Source organism: Aricia agestis, chromosome 2 (assembly GCF_905147365.1).
Source record: "Aricia agestis chromosome 2, ilAriAges1.1, whole genome shotgun sequence".
NCBI lineage: Eukaryota > Metazoa > Arthropoda > Insecta > Lepidoptera > Lycaenidae > Aricia > Aricia agestis.
Window position 1 is genome coordinate 14,136,970 of NC_056407.1, and position 17,364 is coordinate 14,154,333.

General features: G+C 34.8%; 1 protein-coding gene across 4 annotated transcripts in view; it reads right to left on the bottom strand.

Moving 5' to 3' along the window:
* Window positions 1–7,557: 7,557 nt before the first annotated feature.
* LOC121736953 (protein peste-like) overlaps window positions 7,558–17,364 on the bottom strand; it is an 88,725-nt gene continuing 78,918 nt past the window's right edge. For 2 of the 4 annotated variants that reach the window (XM_042128434.1, XM_042128444.1), the window contains exons 8-10: window positions 15,134–15,336; window positions 11,668–11,741; window positions 8,458–8,793 (exon numbers count right to left, since the gene is read on the bottom strand). In XM_042128434.1, coding sequence (XP_041984368.1) covers window positions 8,529–8,793; window positions 11,668–11,741; window positions 15,134–15,336 — 542 coding nt within the window. In that variant the 3' untranslated portion in view covers window positions 8,458–8,528. Of the gene's footprint in view, window positions 8,314–8,457; window positions 8,794–11,663; window positions 11,742–15,133; window positions 15,337–17,364 lie in introns of those variants that run through there. The other 2 variants (XM_042128440.1, XM_042128454.1) reach the window with 2 other exon arrangements.

Below are 17,364 nucleotides of genomic sequence, written 5' to 3' on the forward strand. Positions count from 1 at the left end.
TAAAGCAAATTGGAGACACATCAAGGACTCGTTACGTACGTGGATATCGTTTACTGCGATACTACTTTGGGACGTTACTTCGTTCGTTTGTTTTTCTCCCGGTCTTAAAAGGGCTCCTATATCGACACGCTTCGGCTGTGCTTGCCAAAGATTGTTGGATCTGAAGATTATTTCAGCTATCCCCAGAGATTGGGGATAGCTGAAATAATCGTCAGGTTTTATATTTTCTTACAGTCTTTGAACAATAACCATTACGTATCTGGTAAAATCTTGCGAAATTCTGAGAATTTATGCAGCTTACATAATATTTAAGATGCAATAAAATGTATTGGTCCTTCGAGTCAGATTGAAGAATTTTTCATGTCAATTATTTTCTTAATTCTTTGTAACTATACTATGCGATGTACCTACACATTATTTAGTTAGACTTATTGTAGTCTCTGATGTCTCTTCCAGCATCTATTGTCCAACAATCTAGGTACATCTGCGACTTTAGATCACCTTCAGACACGTTGCTAGGTTTTTATTACGTCTGCAAAATTGTGTTACGATTTTTTATTTAATTTCAGTTGAAATGCAATTGTCGAGTCTTTAAAAATATAATTTTATATTTTAAGAACCCTTGTCGATTCATGAATACTAGAGATCGCCCAATGGTCGAAATTCGACCTTAATTTCAACAACATTAGGACTACTACCTATATTTTGTTAAAAAATATTGAGTATCATATTTTTTTCAACTCTCGTGTCCGGGACTCGGCTGATCTCAGGCTGGCCGTGTAAGCATTGTCTAATAGTATCTAAGCATAAACCTATAATGCTAAAGACCAACAAAGAGTGCGAGAGAGAAGAAAATCCTTTATGGAATTATAACAAGATGAAAAGAGAGAGGCAGTTTAATGAAAATTGTAACCACTTTTATTTGACAGATCGTCAAAAGTCGTCAGTCGTTTTTATGCCCTTTCCGTATTTCCAATATATTGTTCAATTTGTTTGTTATTTTTAATAAATATTATTATATTTAAAAATGATGACTTGTGCTGTAAGTGTTAGCAGTGTAAATCATAAGAATAATCCTGAAAAATATCCATTTCACAGGTAATTAATCTTCATGTCCTAATTGCTACGACGTGTTTATTTTTGCTATATTCTGTCTTTAGTTCTCTATTTCAAATTAAATATTGTGAATCCTCCCTTTTACTTTCATATTTTGCGTAACTAAAGGTACTATTGTTCTTAAATTACACAAATTTTTATACTATACTATTGAGTAATATTATACTTAAATGAACTAAAAAGTATTAAATAATTCTTATTCTGTACTCAGTATTAATTCTGTTCTCAATCTTCATTATTTTTGCAATCGGTACCGGTATTATACTTCCGAGGTAATGGCAATCCATTACCTTGGAAGTCGGTTTTAATTTTTTGTTTAAAAAATAATAATTTTACTCTTTTTAGCTGTCCTTAACGTTTTCTATACTTACAGTTGGTGTTAAAAAAAATCAAAATCAAAATTGCTTTATTTCTGAACAAATCTTAAATAAAATATATTTTCAGAATACATGGTGCCTACTACCGGTTCGGGTACTAAGCCGACGAGAAGAACCGGCGTAAGAAACTCGCATGGGGCCCACTTTTTACCAAAAAAAGTGAGAAAATTTACAATGCTGTAACTAAAAATTATACAATGTATACATAGATAGACACATAATAATTGTATATTGTTGCCTTGCAGGCAGTCATTCAGCATTCTACTCCCAAGATGTGCCATCGCTTATGAAATCATTGACCTTATTTGGCTTTGGCACAAAACGTTCTTTGACTACTTTTTTTAATTTATTAATCGAAAGATTTTGAACGTTTTCTGGGACCATATGTTCCCATTTGAATATCAAGGAGTCACCTCGATTTCTCATGGTTTCCATCACCAGACCACCACTTTTGTGAACATGATAACTACTCGGAACAATACAATGTACAACAAAAGAAAAATTTTGATAATCGGTTCATAAACGGCGGAGTAATCGTTGAACATACATAAAAAATATATCCACAGCCGAACGTCTAGACTCCTCCTGTTTGGAAGTCGGTTAAAAATAATTCTATTATTTTTAATATTAATGCTGCAGCAGCAGCATGTAAATCTTTACTGTTTATTATACTTCCTACTGGTTGTCGCAATTAAAATGAGCCCAAACACGAAACCTCTGCTCTAAGTTGGCGAGGAGTTGGATATCCTATTGATTACCAGGTGATACTGCAGCACCTGGTCAAGTTTCCATCAATATGTGTATACGTATATTGTATACTAGCTGTTGCCCGCGACTTCGTCCGCGTGGACTTAGGTTTATAGCGCGCGGTGTCAACAAAATTTGTGTCAAATTTAAAAACTTTTTAAAACCCTGGTAAGTGGTACCCCTCTTAGGGCCGCGCTACACCGGAATGGCAGCGCTAAAGTGCTCACCTCGCCGCTGCCATTTCGGTGTAGCGCGGCCCTTTATTAATCAAAATACCCAAAAACAGCTGTGCAGTGTGCACATAATCTATACTAATATTATAAATGCGAAAGTGTCTCTGTCTGTCTGTCTGTCTGTCAGTCTCGCTTTCACGCCAAACGCCAAAACTACTGAACCGATTGTAATGAAAAATTTAGTATACAGATAGTCTAAAGCCTGAGAAAGGACATAGGCTACATTTCGATGTTGAAAAATATCTTATTTCCATGAAAATATCGATGAAAATGAATTCGCATTGCGCGTGGCTAGCGCTCATCCCGGGGGTCCTGGGTTCGAGTCCCGCAGGCGGAACAAAAAGTTTTCAATGTTCCTGGGTCTTGGATGTGTATTAAAATAAAATTTCAAAAATCTTAAATATATTTTATGTATACTTAATATTATAAAAAATCCAGAAATATATCGATGCAACGAATATTTGAGTTCTAATACGATTCAACAGATGGCGTTTTATATCTTACTTCATTGTAACATAGAACTAATCATTTTTTACTGGAAAAAAGGGTTGTCAGGGGGTGAAAATGCGTAAATTTGTTCAAATTAAGTTAGTTCCAAAAATTCATAATAGATGGCGCCGTGCGTCTTTCTATAAGAGGTGGTATCATCTATTTAAGTTTTGATTATTTTCGATTGTGATATCTATTCTACGGAATTAAATAACTCAGTACTTTATCTGTGCAGTGACGTAACCTTAAACCTATCAATGATAAATAGTTTATGGGTAAAGTTGCGTAATTGGGGGGCTGAATAAGTTACAATGAAGTAAAAAAAAAACGCCATCGGTTGAATCGTATTAGAACTAAAATGTTCATTGCATCTATATATTTCTGGATTTTTTATAATATTATACATAAAATATATTTAAGTAAAAAATAAAACGCCATCTGTTTTCATATATTAGAATTAAAATGTTGATTGCATTGATATATTTTCTGGATGGAATATAGGCCAACATGGTACACTTGAACTCCTTTATTTTAGAGCGCCTTTGGTTGTCAACTTGTCACATATTAATATGTGTGACAAGTTGTGTGAGATGCAGTAAAAAATAAGTAAAAAATAAAACGCCATCTGTTGAATCATATTAGAACTCAAATATTCATTGCATCGATATATTTCTGGATTTTTATAATATTATACATAAAATATAGGTATTTAAGATTTTTGAAATTTTATTTTAATACACATCCAAGACCTAAGAACATTGAAAACTTTTTGTTCCGCCTGCGGGACTCGAACCCAGGACCCCCGGGATGAGCGCTGGCCACGCGCAATGCGAATTCATTTTCATCGATATTTTCATGGAAATAAGATATTTTCCCACATCGAAATGTAGCCTATGTCCTTTCTCAGACTCTAGAATAACTGTGTACAAAATTTCATTGCAATCGGTTCAGTAGTTTTGGCGTTAAAGCGAGACAGACAGACAGACAGACAGACAGACAGAGATACTTTCGCATTTATAATATTAGTATGGATTCACAAATGTCACGAACTAGAACGAAATATAAAACCCATCAAACGGCTACAAGTTGCCAACGGCCTTTCATGAACCAGATAAACCCTGATTGTTCTGCACTGAACAGGCTGATGATAATGAATTATAGCTAAGAACACTCTCGATCATGTCAGCTTTCAAACAAAAAAAAAAAACTAGATCAAAATCGGTCCACCCGTTTGGATGCTACGATGCCACGAACAGATACACACACAGACAAACAGACAGACAGACACGTCAAACTTATAAAACCCCTCTTTTTTGTCGGGGGTTAAAAATAGGTTGAAAATTGTGTTTTTTGTATGAGAACCCCCTTAATTATTTCATTTATTTAAATTTTATTATAAATTATTATTAAAGTACAAATTAAACTGTGTATTTTGTGAATATTTCAAGTGACTATGCATTGGCGTTATTGATATCGAGCAAAAAATCACGTGTGTTGTACATGGGATCCCACCTTAAATATTTAATTTATTTTGTCATTAGTATTTGTTGTTATAACGGCAACAGATATATACACAATCTGTGAAAATTTCAGAAGTCTAGCTATTGCGGTTCTTGAGGTACAGCCTGGAGACACACAGACAGACATCGAAGTTTTAGTAATAGGGTCCCGTTTTTACCCTTTGGGTACGGAACCCTAAAAGGAAGGTTGAGGGGTTCATGTAAAGTATTTAGTAAAATAAAATAATTATAATGTTTTGAAAGTATATTCTCATTATAATTTTACAAAATTCTTGTATAAATTACAAAAAAATTACTACATTTTTGGAATGAAAACTATAAGTAGGTAAGTAGGTATATAGTTTTCATTGCAAAAATGTAGTTTTTTTATTTGAGATTTTCGAGATAAATCTCCAAAATCTCGAAATTAAATATTATTAATTAACATTGAAGATACTGTTGTATATTATTTTTGAATTAATTACGCGATGATTTTGTTTTTTTCGTAAATGCCTTGCTTTAAATTACGATTTTAATATTATTCGTAATAATTAATATATTAAACTTGCCAGTGCATTTCCCTTTCCCCTTCTGGAATAAGTGGAAAAGACGTAATGTAAATAGAACTAAGTAGATACATTTTTCTCAAAAAGGTCAATATAATATACAGTGTGTAACAAAAATAAGTGATAATACTTTAGGATGTGTACGTGTTCCTTGTAGAGAGTTTACTGTGAAAGTAGCAGCGCTGAAAGACGAAAAAATTTTTTCACTTTTGTATGGGCAAGGGCCCGAGCGTCACGAGTTTCCCCATACAAAAGTGAAAAAAAAATTTGGTCTTTCAGCGCTGCTACTCTCACAGTGAACTCTCTACAAGGAACATGTACACACCCTAAAGTATTATCACTTATTTTTGTTACACCCTGTATATTAATAATCTTCATTATAACAATTACTCTTCAACTAAAATTAGCATAATATTTAATACACTTATGTTATATAAACTGTAAATTCATAAAATGTTCATAATTTCAACAATCCACTTTGTACTGTATAACTTTTACACCTTACTTATTAATTAACAAAATATTTGTCATGAATAGATACTATGTACTTACTTACTTCTAATTTTATGAATACCTAACATTATATTTAGCCTACATATAATGTTATAAAGAGTTTATTTTAACTTTAATAGATAGGCATTAAAGAAAGCAAAAACCTATTCTTTATAAACAGCTGACTCTGTATAGTACAGTAAGTTTACAAAGAATAGGAGAGAATCTGTAGAGAGAGAACTACTGATTAATTACGTTACTGTATACAGTGTGTAACAAAAATAAGTGATAATACTTTAGGGTGTGTACGTGTTCCTTGTAGAGAGTTCAATGTGAAAGTAGCAGCGCTGAAAGACGAATTTTTTTTTCACTTTTGTATGGGCAAGGGCCCGAGCGTCACGAGCTTTCCCATACAAAAGTGAATAAAAATTTTGGTCTTTCAGCACTGCTACTTTCACAGTGAACTCTCTACAAGGAACATGTACACACCCGTAAGTATTATCACTTATTTTTGTTACACCCTGTATATTTTTTATTTTGATTTGTGTGTTCAGGTAAGTATATCAAAAGTAATAAAGTTAATAAATATTTTTAACAAAAGTCTAGTTCTAGCTACTCAATATCACATTTTAAAAATATTTATTGTCACATGGCTTCAAAATTAACGTACATTATTTTCCTATTTAGTGTTTCTTATATTTTAGTAATTTTCTTGGGGAACACTATTATGTAGGTATTATTTTTTAGAAATCATAATATATACTGCTAAATAAAATGCAATTGATATAATAATTAAAACATTAATAAAATTTTATTGAAAAACATATTTTGCTTATCGAGGATCAACCTATGTTGGCAAAATAAAATTTCAGAGGGCTTCGCTAACACGTTTTTTTATCGCTTCTTAGATGAAGAATCGTCAATCAAAAATGTATGAAATTGACATTAAATATGCGTTTGATAAAAAAAGTCGACGTTTGACTCATGTCATGTCAAATCCATACATTTTTATTGGCGATTCTATAATAAAGAAGCGATAAAGAAAACGTGGTGGCTAGGGGCTCAGATGAAATAAAAAACCAAGATAGCGAACGGTCGTTATTAAATTATTGAAGCCACTTTATTTACATACGCACACGCTTACACGCACACACATGCATCAAACTACGCTACGAAGTATGAGACTTGTCGACTAGCCATACAGCCTGTACAAATCTGTCAAATCCTATTATTCCACCCGAGTATACATAAAATAAGTAAGTATAAAATGGAAACAATAATTATAGTAATAGTAATTATTACTTATGTAAATATCTCTGATTTGTGATGAGTTCCGTAGCACAGCCTTACCAACCATAGCATTCTAATGTCTATGTTTAAATATAGAACTTAATTAATACACCTGTTTATTATAATTATTATTTTACTAAAATATGTAGACGTCCACAGCTGTCAGTCACGGGCATCATTTCATAATATAATTTGGGCATCTTTAACATTATTGAAGTTTGAACTATGTTCACTTAGCAGCAAAAGGAGTACAGTGTGTAACTAATATCATAAATAAATAAATAAATAATAATCATGTAAGTACCTACTTTGAGTATAATAATGTGTTATTAAATAGTTGGCTTCTTAATAATATGATAACAGTTTTTACCACAGAGTGATGGCGTATTATCTTTATCATAGACCAAAATATACTTTGGCCTATGATGATAGGTACGCCTATGTACCTACTACAAAATTGAAAATATATAATATCTTACAACCGCAAAATTTGTATCACTTTAGATTTGTCCACACTGCCCCTTTTTTTGTTCATCAAGGGCATGCGTTATAGCGCATTCAACATCACATGTGAGGCATGCCCGCGACGCTATGACACTTTTCTTTCCAACGCGGGTGGATTTTGACGCATTCAATTATTGAATATGCCAAAGGATAGTTGAATAAAAAGATGATGGCGAAAATTGAAGTAGAAATTGCATAGTGTGGACATAGCTGACTCATTTTATTGTTTATTTTATTTCGCAGAATATATTTATAATAGAGAGGTCAGAAACATAAAATAAATTGGAAAAACTTGCTAATAGCTACATACTCTAGCTAACTATTTAGTAATCTGTGCTAGAGCCTACTCGTCTCGCGGTTTTGACCATAGCTTCTTCAGTAAGCCAAATAATATCGACGAATATTAACATGTTAATTACGTTTAAAATGATTAAATATTAATGTGAATGTATCCTTCACAGCATCGGAATTCATTTACCCGCTTGTACACGTGTAGAATATTTCCTGACTGACGAGATTATTATAATAAAATTATAATACCTAAATCTTACTCTTCTTATAAAATAATTTTGGTAGCAGCTACAATAATGTACAAAAGTCAAAACCTAAACAAAAACACTTCGGAAACATTCCATAATATCCGTACCATAAAGTTAACATACCTAGCGGAATATATTAACTTTATGATCCGTAGGTACATTAAATTATTCTTAAAAAGTATAAAAATTACTTCATCACCTAAAATTACTTTCTTACAGCATACTGTCATTTCAATTGCACTAATTCAAGTCCTCAGCTTTACTTCACAGATACATTAAGTATACAATTCATCTAGAATCTTCTAGCTTCAATGTCAGTTCCGCTTTATCCTTTCTTGATTTCTTGATTTCATCCTACTTTTTTCTGCAGTGGCTGGAGCAGCATTAGAGTGAGTAGGCCCACGGAGGTGAGGTCGCCAAGGTCCTACCTTCTAGCTCCTATTATTAGGGTTCAATTTGAGTTCTGCTTTCTCTTCTTTTCCAATCTCGTCCTTCTCTTTCCTGCAGTGGGTAGAGCAGCAGGATGTGGAGAGGCTCAGCATCTAGAACCTTCAAGCTCCTGTCGTTAGAGTTTAACTTGAGCTCCGCTTTGTCATTCTCTTTCCCGATGTCGTCCTTCTCTTTCCTGTAGAAGCTAGAGCAGCAGAAGGTGGAGTAGGGCGGCATCTAGAATCTTCTAGCTTGTATTATTGGGGTTCAGTTTAAGTTCTGCTTCGTCCTTCTCTTTCTCTATCTCGTCCTTCTTCTTGCAGTGACTGGAGCAGCAGGATGTGACTGTGAGTATGGCGGCGAAGGCGAGGGCGGCGCAGGCGCAGACGGTCCCGCCCCAGTCCATCACCCCGCGCACTATGCGCAGCTCGCCCAGCACCTTGCTCTCTACCTGTACCTTTTGCTGCACCCAGAATATCGGGAACAGCATCTTTGGTACGTTCGCGTATAAACTGTAAAAGGATTAGACATATTTTAGCATTTTCGAAAAAAAGAGCCTCTAAAGGGAAATAGCTCCACATAATATTTGTGTTTCCGTCCGTCTGTCTGTCCGCGGTTTTGCTCAGAGATTATAGGACCTACAAAGCTGTAATTTAGATTTGCATTCATGCACATATTATTAAAACCCCGACAAAATTTTACATAAAATCTTTTAAAAAAAATATGGTAAGTACCTCCTCTAGGTACAGTCTACACATCAAGCGGGGATGAATTTTTTTTTCGCGTCCACTCCACCGTGTGGGGTGTCGTTGGATAGGTTTTTTTAAAATATTATTAGTATTAATAGATCATTTTCCAATTTAGGGATCCATCTGTGAAATATTATCTAAGTTTTAAAGCGGAAAAATCGTTAGAGTCCAGTGTCCCCCCCTCCTACCAGCTAAACGGTTGCTTCTGAAAATGTGAAAAAATTCATGAAAGTAGGAAATATGCTGAATTTAAGAGGAAAATTATCACGGCTAAGAAGATTTTATTAGTTATTGAGTAATAATAGTCGATCAACTAAAAAAATGTATTCGGCGAAAATTCCTTCGAAAGTAACTGAGATGATATAAAACGCGTTATAAATGTACATTCATTGACCATACAAAAATTTCCAAAAACTAGCGGTACTACGGAACCCTATATTGCGCGTGGCCCGACACGCACTTGGCCGGTTTTTTATAGACAGTATAACTAATTTTGAACCGGTTTTACATATAAATATCAAAACGATAATTACAATAGCTATTAAAGTTTCGATCTACGACGTGTTTAATTTATGGTACTATAATCTACACTACTATTATAAAGAGGAAAGATTTGATTTTTTGTTTGTTTGTTTGTTTGAGTCGAATAGGCTCCGAAACTACTGGACCGATTTGAAAAATTCTTTTACCATTGGAATCCTGCATTATTTCTGCTGAACATAGGCTAATTTTTATTTTGGAAAAATATAAGGTTCCGTAAGATATTTGGGATTTTCGGACGCAAGGTTTAAAAAATCAACCAGAAAAGTTACTTATTTTGCGTACGCTGCCTAAACTATAAAAGATAGAGGCATAAAATGTTCTAAGTAATTATAGATCTTTTAAATATCTACAAAAAAGTCCGCGACACACTATACCTATCTATGTTGAGTGAGGCACAATAACCATTTTTTTATTAAAAAATCTAGAATTTTTTTTGGACTATATTTAAATGCGTTTATTTAAATCATGCTATTGACCCTTATCAAAATAAATTATTTCATCACTAAGTACAGTTAATGTAGATAATATTTGGTCTTTGAATGATTAAAATTGGACGTTTGGTTTTAATGTTATGGCGAAATTAAAATATTACGATTTCTGCTGCACGTTGCGAATTGGGCGTCAAGGCGCGATGCGCGGGTGTGCGTGCGGTAGGGGAGAGATTTAATTATCAGTGCCACAGACTCGCCCGGAGAGTCCACGTAAATATTACCTCGATCGTGGGAATCGCAGACACAATAGATTTTCAATAGTTATGCGACATCCGGGTGCTGCTTTATTGATTTGATATAGACTATCGTGCTTCATTATTATAATCCTAATTTCAAAAAAGCTTTAAAAGTTATGACTACGAAAGTAATATTTTTAGAACTTTTTAAAATAAGTTTTGAATGACTATTATTTTTGATTGCTATTATAATTAATTAATTTCTTTAACTATAAATCTCCAATAGCGGCAGCCGGCTGCCAGCATAACAATTGAAGATCTATTGTGTCTGCGATACCCACGATGCCGATGCACGATGGAAGTATTAATGCATATTTTTTAATCCACACTATTTCTGCTGAATATAGGCTATATTTAATGAGAGAAAAAAGGGAACCGTATTAAGTGTTAATAATTGTGTGAAAAATCTACCAAAATATTCCTTCTTGCTTATGCTTTATAAATTATAGACTATACTTACTTATCGCAAAGTGATGTACTATAGTCTTATAGTTCTGCAGGTAAGGATAAAATAATCAAACATAACACTTAAAATATAAAAATATATAAAAAAAATACAATAAAAATGTGTTATATGTACATAATAATTATAATATAGTAGTTGCAGGCTAAATAATGTAAACTATTTTTATGTTCTGCTTAACTTAAAGATTGACTACCTTTATTTAAAAAAAATAATTTAAAAACCAATGTCCACCCGTGCGAAGCCGGGCCGGGCCGCTAGTATATGATAAAAAATGTACCTATTTGATTAGGTTTCTACTAAATTCTAATCATAATTTTTATCTAAGACGTTAGTGGATGAAGCAGGTAAGTAACAGTTAAAAAAATGCCTTTTTTGCATAATATATTGCTTTAGGGCCGAGAAAATTATTCGAAATCAGAATGTGTATTTTATGTTATAGCCAGATATAATATTAGCCAGATGATAAAGTAGATAAGTTAGGATTTGTTCAAATTATAAGGGAAAAATGAGTAATTTTAGTTATATCTGTTTTTTTAATTTTATGAAATAAGGGGGCAAACGAGCAAACGGGTCACCTGATGGAAAGCAACTTCCATCGCCCATGGACACTAGCAGCATCAGAAGAGCTGCAGGTGCGTTGCCGGCCTTTTAAGAGGGAATAGGGAAATAGGGGAGGGTAGGGATGGGAAGGGAAGGGAATAGGGGAGGATAGGGAAGGGAATTGTGCCTCCGGTAAACTCACTCACTCGGCGAAACACAGCGCAAGTGCTGTTTCACGCCGGTTTTCTGTGAGAACGTGGTATTTCTCCGGTCGAGCAGGCCCATTCATGTCGAAGCATGGCTGTCCCACGTATCATGTGCTTGTCCTCTCACGTCTTTATTCATACAAAAAGCTACTTACGCTATATTTGGCATGGGCTCCAGGTACACGTTGTACTGAAACCGCGCTGACACGTCCAGGGGAATCCCCAGCCGCTGAAAATTCATTTTATCTTAGTTACCACATAGTACACTAGTTATTACATAACGCTAAGAAATCTGCCGCCCCCTAGGAAGCTTATTATATTATTATTTATTATATTTTTTATCCCGGGAAACGTTGTTTTGTCATTTAAATTTTAAATTATATCGCCTAGTGATATTTTATTGTAAAAAACATCATTGATTTCGCCCATATTATTTTATTGAAGTGATTAAATAAGTATGCCACCATGGCAACGTCCATCGCTGTCCCGTCGTCGCACAAACGGTCGCCGTCAGTCTCGAGTTGTAATAATTTACTATTATTTATTCAACGAATGCACTTATCAATATATAAAGTACCCAGTAGCCGATTCTCAGACCTACTGAATCTATACATATAATAAAACTGTAGAAATGACAATTCTGTACATTAAAGATATCCAAAAAATAATAAGCGGGGGCTGTTACTATATCACTATGTATGTTTGTTCCAGCATCACACGAAAACTACTGATCCGATTTGAATGCGGTTTTCGCAGATATATTTGTCTTCTTCCAACTTAACATCTGGTGTACAAAAAATTTTCCCCCCACCTCTCTAAGGGGTCAAAAGAAGGGGTAAGATTTTGTACCAAACTTTTTTCTTTAACACGAAAACTACTGATCCGATTTGAATACGGTTTTCACAGATATATTTATCTTCTTCCAACTTAACATCTGGTGTATACATTTTTCCCCCCTCACCCCTCTAAGGGGACCAAAGAGAGGGTCAAATTTTGTATCAAACTTTTTTCTTCAATGGACTAACTACCATATTATTAACTGTATTTTCCAATTTAATATCTGGTAAATAAAATTTTCCCCCACCCCTTTAAGGGGGCCGAAGAGGGGGTCAGATATTGTATTAAGCTTTTTTTTTAACATGGAAACTACTGATCCGATTTGAATATGGTTTGTATCAAACTTTTTTCTTTAATAAACTTACATCATAATATTATAAACTGTATTTTCCAATTTAATATCTGGTGTATAAATTTTTTCCCCTCACCCCTCTAAGGGGACAAAAGAGGGGGCAAGATTTTGTATAAAACTTTTTTCTTTAACACGAAAACTACTGATCCGATTTGAATACGGTTTTTGCAGATATAATATATGCCTTATTTAAACTTAGCATATGCGCTGCCCCTAACGAAGCAACCAATTGACTTGATTTTTGGCATCGACTTAGTTGAAAGGATGGAGTAACATAGGCTACTTTTGGTCTTGGAAAAACATGTTTCTAAAGGAGATTTGCAAGAATATTCGTATTGTACATGATTTTCGAATTCCACGCGAGCGAAGCTGCGGGCAAAAGCTAGTATGCATATAAAATTTGGTAAAAATCAGTAAAGCCGTTTCGGAGGAGTACGCTGTCTAACATTGTGACACGGGAATTTTATATATTAGAATAGCTGTCCCGGCAAACGTTGCTTTGCCATAATATAAAGTCAAGCCCAATCTCCTACCCTTTTCCCTTCCCTACCCTCTCTTATTTCCTTGAGTACCCTCCCCTATTTCCTTCCCTACCCTCCCCCAATAATGCACCTGCAGCTCTTCTGATGCTGCTAGTGTCCATGGGCGACGGAAGTTGCTTTCCATCAGGTGACCCGATTGCTCGTTTGCCCCCTTATTTCATAAAAAAGTACCTATTTCGCCCACATTATGGTCATATCATTTTATTTAAGTGACTAAATAAGTATGTTACCATAGCAACGTCCATCGCTATCCCGTTGCACCAAAAATCGCCGTCAGTCTCGAGTTGTAATAACTTACTATTATATTTTATTCAAACAATGCACTTATCAATATAATAATAAAGAATATTACAAACATACAAGATACGCGCCAAACACATAACCCTCCTGGCAGTCGGGTAAAAAGTACCCAGTAGCCGATTCTCAGACCTACTGAATATGCATACTCGTATAAAATTTGGTAAAAATCAGTAAAGCCGTTTCTGAGGAGTACGCGGCCTAACATTGTGACACGAGAATTTTATATATTTAGAAGATTATAATTTGATATTACGGCCTGATTATAAATCCAGGGCTGTATTTAATTAGGTAAGTAGATATAATCAGTATTAATATTATAAATACGATAACTGTCTGTATATTCTTTTAACTGTTTGTTATCTCTTTACGATGTAACAAATTTAAATCGATTTAAATCAAATTAATATGGACAAACTGAAATCCCGGGAAAGGGCATAGGATGGTTTTAGGGTACCGTAGTCAACAAGGAACCCTTAAAGTGTTCGTTTGTCCGCGGTTTTGCTCAAAGACTATAGGACCTACAAAGCTGAAATTCGGCATGAATGCAGATATTAATGATGCCGACAAAATGGTATACTGGGTGTTAGTGTTAACTGTTAACACCGTTATCCTTAAAACCATCTTCATCATCATTGCCGATCCGGGCAATTTGTATGGCTATGAAGACGGAATTTTTCATTTTGATGGGCTCATTTTAAGGTTTTAAGGGTGTTAACCCTAACAACCTGTATAAATTCTTATTTTTTTATGGTACCTCTTTGGTTATGGCACTCTAAGCACGTTCTCTGACACATAATAATGTTGAGAATTTAATAATTACATAATTACTACAATATGTACTAACTGTATTTTCATAAGACACTGTAGGCTTTTCGTACAACAATAACAATTATCATATCCAAGATTAGCATGAAGCCGTCATTCGGCATTTACAAACAATCGGCTTACCTCTGCCTATGTCCACACTCCACGTGACAGTTAAACACGTGACTCGTACTGCACGTGCTCGACTGCCGAGTGATTACGAGGTAAACCGGTAGCACAATATTATCACACGGTAGGTATAGTACCTCAGCTGTAGACTTGATATCAAACTCACTTAAATCAAGTTAAGTTTTATGCATTTTGAATTTTTGATGCTTTAAACTTTAAAGTCTATCTCGTTTCTTGCAAATCCTTACTGATGTCGATATAAAAGTGTGTCTGTCAGTCTGTTACGTCTTCACGTCTAAACCGCTGAACTCATTTAGATGGCCATGGAGATATAATAAAAACCCGCAAAAGAACATAGGATGGTTTTTATCGTGACAAAATGTTCCCTTACTCTAAAGCAGGGGTACTCAAGCTTATTTTGTCCACTGCCCACTTTGAGAACAAATTATGTTTTAGCGCCCCCATTGTTTCAATTTAAAATGCACCCAGATGAACGTCCCAATTTTTTTTCTGAGTCCCACACCGCCCTTTAGAACTTCAGTGCCCACGAGAGGGCGTTTTCGCCCACCTTGGGAAAGACTAAAGTAATATCTAAAGTCTAAACTAATATCAATGCAACGAGCAACATCTATTTCTTCTAGTTTATCAACAACTTACCGGTTCAACAGCAAAGTAGAACGTGTGGAGGTCTGGATCAGGGGCAAGACCCTCCACCTTGTCTAGCAGGTCCGGGTCTCCGTGGAGGAAGTGAGGTAGGGAGAGGAAGGAGGGGCTGCCGTAGCGGCACGCGGACACGTTCATCACGCCGCTCCACAGGCACTCGCCGTTGCAGAAGCACGAGTTGCGGTCGGTGGATGATGCTGGAATAGATAAGGGAGTCAATAATACCTCTTATCAGTGGTTGATGCTGAAATAATTATATAGAAGGGAGTCACTATAGTGCTTACCTCTTAATGGTTGTCGATGCTGAAATTATAGGTGGAGTTGTCAGCAAACATTTAAGCTGACGTAAGGTTGGGACTAATTGAGAAAGAATTTATGGTACGATTCACACAAGATAGGTGGTGCGTAGGGTATGTTATTCGAATATTCGAATACTCGTTTTATTCGAATATTCGACGATTTTATTATTCGAATATTCGCCAAATTATTTTTCGAATAATTCGAATACTAAAAATATTTTTTATTTTTGTTTAAAATGCTATCAAACATAAAATTAACATGGAATAAGTACATAATTAAGTTTATTTCAGAAAAATAATATTATTTATGAATATTCTACATCTTTAATGATATATATAAATCTGTTTTTAGTCTAACTAATGAGTATACGACCATTCATCGTCGCCGTTGACCATGTTTTTAGTTTATTGTTGTTCATGTTCATTACGCCAGAAGGTTGTATATAAAACAAATTCGTTTTTTTAAGAAGGTAATAAATGTAAGTGCAACATTGAGATTTTTAAAATATGTAGCTAAAATATAAAATATATTTTTTTATACGCCTTTCTAGCTTGAAGCTCGCGATGTGATCTGTTCGACAAGTTGATAAAAATTTGCTATTCAATAGCTTTACCACGGCACTCCTCGACTGATAATTGAAACAGTTAGTACAGTATCAAAAAATGTCGATGGCTCCTTAATATCATGTTATTTGTGTTATCAAACTTCAAGTTACTAAATTCACCAACTCTAGGATTGTTTCACCCTCCCCCAGGGCTTCGTTGCAATTTTTTTTTCTTTGTTGTGGGGTTGGTTTTCTAGTGGCCCTTTTTATAATTTCGAGCCACATTGACACAGGTGAAGCCGACTAGGCGAACTAGGATCGAAAATATCAAAAAGACGGGTAAGCTGGCTTAGTATTAATGAACAGATATGATAACGTCGAATATCATATTATTATTTAATCTGAACTGCTGCCTAGCAAGATTTAAGCATAATCACATGACAAAAGTAAAAGGTGCTACGATCGAAAACGGTTTACACTTTACAGCCTTTCTTTTATTGCCCAGCTGTAACCTTAAAATATACACTTTTAAAGTGTTTCAAAATAAAAATTGACTATGTCATTTATAAAGATTTATGTTGAAAAAAGTAAAAATAAGAATTGATTACTTTATAGTAATAACAAAATAGGTTGTACATGGCTGTACGAAGCTTTTTGTTACTTTTATTCAGAGTTTTCAGCATTTTTTAATATTTTTTAATTATTCGAATAATATTCGAATTATTCGAAAAGTTTTGTAAAATATTCGAATTATTCGAATAGTAAATTTGTCGAATAATAACATTCCCTAGTGGTGCGTTAAAATAAGGATAGGTATGCTCTTCTTCAAACATTATAGAGATTATTGCCGCAGAAAAAAAGTCATTGTCGAGGATTATTTGAAAGAAGGAGAATATGAGGATAGTAGGTATTTTATATAATTTATGTTTTAATCTCTCTACTAGATTAAAATAAATAGTTTCCTTGTAGATAACGCTAAAGCAAAACTAGTTGATATGCTAATATGAAACTAAGTAGCTCTATAGCTGTGCCACGCACGCCGTTTTTTTTTTATGAAATAAGGGGGCAAACGAGCAAACGGGTCACCTGATGGAAAGCAACTTCCGTCGCCCATGGACACTTGCAGCATCAGTAGAGCTACAAGTGCGTTGCCGGCCTTTTAAGAGGGAATAGGGTAATAGGGGAGGGTAGGAAAGGGAATAGGGGATAGTAGGGAAGGAATTAGGGTAGGGGATTGGGCCTCCGGTAAACTCACTCACTCGGCGAAACACAGCGCAAGCGCTGTTTCACGCCGGTTTTCTGCGAGAACGTGGTATTTATCCGGTCGAGCCGGCCCATTCGTGCTGAAGCATGGCTCTCCCACGTATAAAAATATTATATA